Source organism: Sardina pilchardus, chromosome 1 (assembly GCF_963854185.1).
Source record: "Sardina pilchardus chromosome 1, fSarPil1.1, whole genome shotgun sequence".
NCBI classification, from domain to species: Eukaryota; Metazoa; Chordata; class Actinopteri; order Clupeiformes; family Clupeidae; genus Sardina; species Sardina pilchardus.
Window position 1 is genome coordinate 43,859,051 of NC_084994.1, and position 7,500 is coordinate 43,866,550.

Genomic DNA, 7,500 nt, shown 5'->3' on the forward strand with positions numbered 1-7,500 from the left:
TTCCACAGCCACCACTGTCTGAAGTTCTAACTTTTTGGACCAGCAATTTTGGGGGACCATACCAGCTGGTGTCTAATCTCAAACTGTTTGAAGCAAACAGTTGACTGGTGGCAAGAAACTGGCCACTGACACCAGTCAACTGTTTGCGTCAAACAGTTTGAGATTAGACACCGGCACCAAGTTGGTGAAAAGGAGCTAACAAGCTTCTTCTGGGGCTGACACGCTCATCTCAGCCAGAAGCCTTTGTTAAGATGCAGCGGGCATTCGATGATTACAGAAAATATTTGACGAGGGCTCTCTTTTCAATTTTTCATGTCTTTGCAAGTCTTCTCGGTCAGCTCAGGCAATCAACTGTGCTGATTAAAGCCCAGCACAATACATAAACCAGTGGAGCCTGGATAGAAGGCAACTGAACTGTGTGGGGGGAGACGAGCCCTCCGCTGTTTAAGAAGCACCGGCTGCCCTCGCGACTTATGAGTAGCCAGGCCCAGCGTGGAGCAGAGAGCCGACGGAAACAAACTAATCAGACGCCGTCTAATCTTCTTCATCAATTTAGATTGCCATCCAGGTAAGCTAGCGTGCAGTGAATGATGATAATGCTGTTTGTTTTAGCTGCAAAGGTAACAAGACTTTAAAAAGACGCTGAGACAAGATCCTCGGGTTACCTCTGACAGACGGCGACGTATGTGTGCACGACTCGGCAGACGATGATAAACAACTGCGGTGTCTAGGCCTGCGTTCGGGGGAATCAGCCTCTCCCTTAAGCGCCGTTTGTGACCAGAGTCTATTGTCAAGAACAGGGCTTTGAGGGGCTAAGGCAGAAATCAATAGTAAGGTGATGTGAAAACAAACTCGTCTCATCCATGCGTAAATCCGCACAAAAGAGCCTCCCATCAAAATGAACTCCCAAAGCGCTCCCCGGGCATCTGCGCTGGCTCATGTTGACCACCTGCCGCTCGACGACTATGGAAGGGGGGGGATGACGTTCTCAAGGCGGTTTGGTTAGCACCTTAAAAAATCACTCTGCAAGCCTTGAGCACAACAACAGGAAATCTGAGCAATTTCCTCTCAGTGACACGTCATATAGGAGTGTTTGTGTGTGTGTATGTGTGTGTGTGTGTGTGAGAGAGAGAGAGAGAGAGAGAGAGAGCGAGCATGTACAATACTCTCTTGAATTATTGGCACCTTTTGTAAAGTTGTCTAAAAACAGATTTAAAACAGTAATCTTTTTGGTGAATTATTGCAATCTCATAATGGAAGCAATAAGGGAAAATTCAGCCTTGAAGGGAAGCAAACTCATTCTGAGAAAGAGGAAAATGTAATAAAGAAATATATTTTTTAACAAAAACACATTGCCTGCAATTATTGGCACCCCTAGAAAATCTTAAAACAAAATGTAACAGAAGCCTTTTCCAATCAAATTTCAACTTCTTTAAGTTAATCAGAGTGTCTGAACTTTAAGAAGTAGTTAATGACTTTCTTTTTCCACTAAGGTATGAAAATGAAGTGACATAGGCTAAATCCACTAGTAATTTTTCAACAGAAAGAGAAGAAAAGAGAATATACTAAATATACCACATTTTAATAAAAAGAAAGTGTGTTGACATTTGTCAAGTCAAGGAATGGCTATAAAAACTAGGTACTTTACTGGCAAAGTGAGGCTTAAGAAGATATTACAAGCAGTGCCAATAATTGTGAGCAATGTGCTTTTGTTGAAAACATTTATCTCTTTACGAGATTTTACTAAATTTGCTTCCCTTCAAGGTTGGATTTTTCCTCAATGTTTTCATTGTGAGATTACAATAAATCACTTATAGATCATTTGTAATACCTGTTTTTAGGGTGGTACTGAATAGTTTATGACTTCATAATTTATGGGGATGCTTTGTTCAAACATTCGATCTAAGCGTGCCAATACCACTAATAGCACTGACGGTAAGAATGGATGTTCTGCGCTGTCAGCTGATGGAGATAAAAGCCTCAGATGATTAGCAAAGGCAGACACAACAGTTGTGAGTCTGACCATCAGATGGACATCTGAGGCCAAATCTGTGCTGTATGTCTCCTTCTTTATTGTTGAAGTTCCTTATATTGGCTAGCTGTGTGTGTGTGTGTGTGTGTGTGTGTGTGTGTGTGTGTGTGTGTGTGTGTGTGTGTGTGTGTGTGTGTGAGTGCATGCGTGTGTGCATGCGTGTGTGCATGTGAGGACCAAGTTGAACTCTGACCTCGGGCCCTGTGGTGCGCCTCACCTTCTTCGTTGAGGTTGAGGTTCTGGAGGCTCTTGTTGAGGTTGCGTGCGGTGGTGGCGGCGCGGATGTTGGTGTAGGAGTTGACCGAGCGCAGGCGGGGGATGGCCGGGCTGTCCTTCACCGGGGTCAGATTCCCCGGCTCTGGGGAGACACACAGAGAGAGAAAACCACAGCAGGTGAAGCCAGGTCATAGCTACTGCCAAACAAAGAGTGTGTGCGTCTCCACTTTCTCAAACAAACTCATTCCAGTCAAAATTATTCTGAGCTCTAGACCGAAGCTCACTGGAGTGCACAGTGGCACCAACACAGTCATGTGTCAGGTTCAGATAAGTTATAAAGAAATAAAGCAGGCACATTCGGGTGTGAAAAGTTCAACACAGTCACATGGCCTCTGATTCAGAGACATGCCAAGGATGTTCAATTACTCACTTCACTCTAATTAGGAGAAGTCAATGTCAAGTCATTAATTGCAGTGTCTAACTGGCTGCACACGAATACACACCACATCAACCCAGAGCGTACTTTTCGGAGATAAAAAAAAAAAAACAGCGTAAAACTTGAGCTGAAGTGCAGGCAGATGTGTGGCTGGTACCTGTAGTGTTGGCGGGCGAGGGCACGGAGTAGCTCTTCTCCTCCTCCATGAACTGCAGCGCCACGGTGCAGAAGTTGCTCTCGTACTGCACCACCAGGTGACTCAGCGCCACCACCAGCTCCTGTGGGGCCCACAGCACACCCGCGTCAGGCACCGCACACAATATACTGTACACATCTTATGCTATGGATGTGCTATACGTACATTATACACACCTTATGCTATGGATGAGCTATACACACATTATAAACACCTTATGCAACCTATGTGCCATACATACATTATACACACCTTATGCTATGTATAGCTATAAGTACATTATACACACCTTATGCTATGTATGTGCTATACTGTAAGTACACGCCATGTTCTAAAGCGGATAGTTATGGTCCTTGATTATGAGTGACTGAATCGTGTTCGATGCCAGCACAAATGTACACCTTGACCACATTTCGTTCTATAATACTGCGCTACCACAACTTGACTTAAAAGTTAGAGTAACTGTGTCTCGACGTTGCTTGGCAACCATTCTGATAGAGAAAATATATTTCTTGGTGGAAGAATGATTAAATAAATTGTTACTTTTCTCATTGCTGTGCCTTTATGGAATCTATGCAGTAACCATTTTAGAAAAGCAATAAGCCACCCGAGTCCGTAACTTACACTAATTTCAAAACACCTAAGGGGGGTTTTAGGCACTCTGCTCGCATGTCGTACCTAAAAATGCCCCTTAGCTATTCTAAAATCAGTGCAACCTACGGTCTCTCAGGCCTTATTACTTAATTATGTATGTCACAACTCGTTATTAACACCTCGGCTAAATGCCTCAGTTATTATTAAGTACTGATTCATGTTCTGTTATTAAGTAGTGGTCTAACAAAAGTAATGATCATCCTCCCTTGGATGGGCTCCTCTACAGCGGCCTGTCTCTAGAGGATGCCGACGCACCTTGCGGACCACCGGGCTGCCGTCGTTGATGAGCTGGGCCAGCATCATGGCCACGTTGTGGTCGATGGTGGTCGAGTGATCCGTCCGCTCGGCCGAGTTGCCCACGAAGGTCCCCAGGGCGAAGACGGCCGCGCAGCGCACCTGCGGATTAAACACACACACACACACGCAGCTTACACACCCTTCTGTTCGCAGGAACTACATTACCCAGGAGACCCTCCTTCCATCTCACGGCCGTGACTCTAAATAATGAATCACTCAACTTTACGAGATCCTCTCCGAGAGGCTCGCCTTTCGCTAACAGGCGGATCACAATTAACGGGTGAGGGTGCATGATTTATCACAGAGTGGTCTCGCGCTGAAGGGATGAATAATTCTCTTATAGTGGCGCTGCCACGCGGGACGCGGCGTCCGGTTTAATCAAGATGAAAACTTCTGCCCGCCGCTTACCTCGGCGGAGAGAGAGAGAACCCGCGGCCGACACGAGGCGTGCTCCCGCATTCCAAAACGGGGTCCTCAAAAACAAACAGGCACACCCCGGGGCAGCCGTCTGACAGAGGCAAAGCCCAGATAAGCCAGAGAGAGCGATGGGGCCCTGAGTAACAGGAGAGGAGCATTTCGGTCCACTTCATCGGGAAGTCTCGTTACGTGACACACATGGCACAAGTACAAAATGAAGTCGTAATGGGCTTCACGGCCCGGCGCTACAAGTTCATTTATATTTTCGCGTTCGGCGAGTAGCCCGATCGATTCGCTGCAAACACTCAAAACAGATTAAATACGACTACGAGCGCGGGATCAATACGGCTGCAAGTGATGTGACCGATGTTGATTAGCGTGGAGTCTGTTTACTGCAGGTTAAAACCAGACCATCTCTCACTGGCAGCGCTCGACACCAATAACCTTTCCCATAACTCCCATTAGCTGATGATGGCCGACCCAAAGCCCGGGCCTAAAGGGAAATCAGCACAGATCCCCTTCACATCTACACAGTGAGGAACAGATTTCTCTGTTTCGAGTGAATCTAGGAGCAATTTGGGGTCATTTAGAGGTCAACCCATTCACTTCTCCATGGGTGCCTCTCAATTGGTGTTTTATACACCCTCCCTTCCTTCCTCGATCCTCACTGATCTAGATAATGAATGATGGGGCGGCTATAATGGGATAGTCTATCCAGTGTTATAGATCAGCGGGAACGCCCCTCGAGGATCGAGCATCGAGGATCGAGGAGAGATGTTGAGAGGCACCCCATGACTACTCTCTCTCTCTCGGTGATGCCAACGCTACGCTGCCATCCTCCCCACGGTGGTGGTGCCCTGCGGCTGTGGCAGGGCTCCTGGTACGCAGACAGGGGGGGGGGGGGGGCGCTGCCCGCTGCCCGGTGGCGGGCGTACCTCGGGGATGGGGTCGGAGAGCAGGCTGTAGAGCTTCTCGTGGGCGCTGTCCCTGACGCCGCACCAGCGCGCCGAGTCGAAGTTCTGCCAGATGCGGCCCAGGCAGATGGCCACCCACTGGCGCAGCAGCGGGTGAGGGTCGTTCAGCTGCTCCAGGCAAATGGCAATCAGGTTACCCTGGAGACAGGCCTCCTACAGCACGGGAGAGAGAGAGATAGATGGAGAGAGGGAGAGAGATGGAAGAGAGAGAGAGAGAGAGAGAGAGAAAGATTCAGAGAGAAAGAGAGAGAGATGGGGAGAGAGGCAGAGACGAAGAGAGAGAGATGGAGAGAGAATGAGAGAAATGGAGAAAGAGAAAGAGAGATGGAGAGGGAGGGAGAGAGAGAGAGAGTGATCGAGAGAGAGAGAGAGGGAGAGAGAGAGAAACAACAGAACAGGGGTTATTTCAGTGAAAACCACACGCTTTCAGAACAACTCACTCAACTGGTTCAGTGCACTTCAGGGAAACTCATCCCATCCAACAGGCTGAGGCCAATTTGTGTGATTTCGAAGAACTTAATTAGCACCACTGCCATTAAAAAGTGAAGAAGTGAACTAATACAGTTGAAATTGTGTGTTTTTCCCCCCCCTCCGCGCTGACAAATAAAGCATCAACTGCATAAACGGCGCGTGCTGCGCGGACGTGGCGAGTCGTTAAAGCTGATTAGCGATGTTGTCCAATAAGGGCTCCATCCGCTCCCATTCACCACATCCTGGTGAACATAAAAAACGCTCCGCAAGTTTAACAGCCTGCACTCCGGCCCTAATGGGCCTCCACAGCCCTGCTGCTGCTGCTGGGTGCTCTTGATCTGCTCGGCTTCTTCCTCCTCCTCCTCCTCCTCCTCCTCCTCTTCGCTCCCTCACAGCCGGCCGCTGAGCAGAGCAGAGCTGAGCAGAGCAGAGCAGGGGCAGGGGCTAGGAGCGGGCAGCACAGCTTCTCATTAAAAGGGTTCTTCATCTGCTTCCTGATGGGAGCGACGGCCGCCTCAGCATGGGTCCGGATCGGTCCGGTCAGAGCTGATGCTGAGTTCCAAAACCCAACACACTCACACCCATACACACACACAAAACATACTGTACATACATGCATACTGTATATACATATACATGTATGTATCTATGTATGTATGCGTGTGTGTGTGTGTTTATTTATATATATATATATATATATATTACACACACACACACACACACACACACACACACACACACACACACACACACACACACACACACACACACACACACACACACACACACACCACTCTCCCCTCCAGTGCCCCCAGCAGGCCCCTCCATAGTTCCGATTGGTCATTACTCAGCCGGTGGCGCGGGGTCCCTTGTGGGGTGGGTGGAGTAGAGCGGGCAGCGCGCTCGTACTGGCGCCCCTAATGGAGCTGTTTGTGCCCCGCGCGCCCCCTCACCCCTCTCACCGCCCGCCATCAACACACACACACGCCGAGCTGGCGCACACATCTCCTGATCACGCCGGCCGGCCGTGTGGGAGTGGGTGTGATTGGGTGCGTCACAGCTCTCTCTACTGCAGGTCACCTCCAGGGCAGGGAGATTTACTACAGCAAACAGGTGGCGTGTGCGTTTGTTTGTTTGTTCATTTGTGTGTGTGAGAGTGTTTGTTTGTGTGAGAGTGTTTGTGTGTGTGTCTGTGTGTGTGTGTGTGTGTGTGTGTGTGTGTGTGAGTGAGTGAGTGTGTGTGTGTGTGTGTGTGTTTGGTGTGTGTGTGTGTGTGTGTGTGTGTGTGTGTGTGTGTGTGTGTGTGTGTATGAGGAGAGCGCAGTGCATTCCAGCTCCATCACTGCTTTGCCCCTTGAACCACAATAAAATGTTTAAGGTGCAGGGAAAACAGCTTAAAGGGGAGCAAATGGAGATACAAACAGAGGGAGAGGGACAGAGAGAGAGAGAGAGAGAGAGAGAGAGAGAGAGAGAGGGAGAGAGAGAGAGAGAGCTGAGGGGAAGATGGAGGGAGAGGGACAGAGAGAGAGAGACAGAGAGAGAGAGAGAGAGGAGGGGAAGATGGAGGGAGAGAGAGAGAGACGACCGCGGAGGAGAAACAAATAGAGGGGGGGGGGGGGGGGGGAGTGGAAAACACACAGCGCACGGACGAGGGAACATCAATAACCAGCCAGGCAGAGAGCAGCGGCGGCCGCGCTCACACTCATCTATTATTCAGCGCTAATCAGGAGAACCGCAGCACACCGCAGAACGCACAACGCAGCGCCGCCACTGCCCAAAACACACGCCGTAACCAGAGCCAATCAGT

General features: G+C 49.2%; 1 protein-coding gene across 2 annotated transcripts in view; it reads right to left on the reverse strand.

Annotated features, from left to right (window-relative positions):
- Positions 1–7,500, reverse strand: part of rptor (regulatory associated protein of MTOR, complex 1) — a 174,092-nt gene that overhangs the window by 49,870 nt on the left and 116,722 nt on the right. For both annotated transcript variants that reach the window (XM_062545481.1, XM_062545490.1), the window contains 4 exons: positions 5,184–5,375; positions 3,790–3,930; positions 2,842–2,962; positions 2,250–2,390 (listed from right to left, as the gene is read on the reverse strand). In XM_062545481.1, the coding sequence (XP_062401465.1) occupies positions 2,250–2,390; positions 2,842–2,962; positions 3,790–3,930; positions 5,184–5,375 (595 nt within the window). The remainder of the gene's footprint in view (positions 1–2,249; positions 2,391–2,841; positions 2,963–3,789; positions 3,931–5,183; positions 5,376–7,500) is intronic.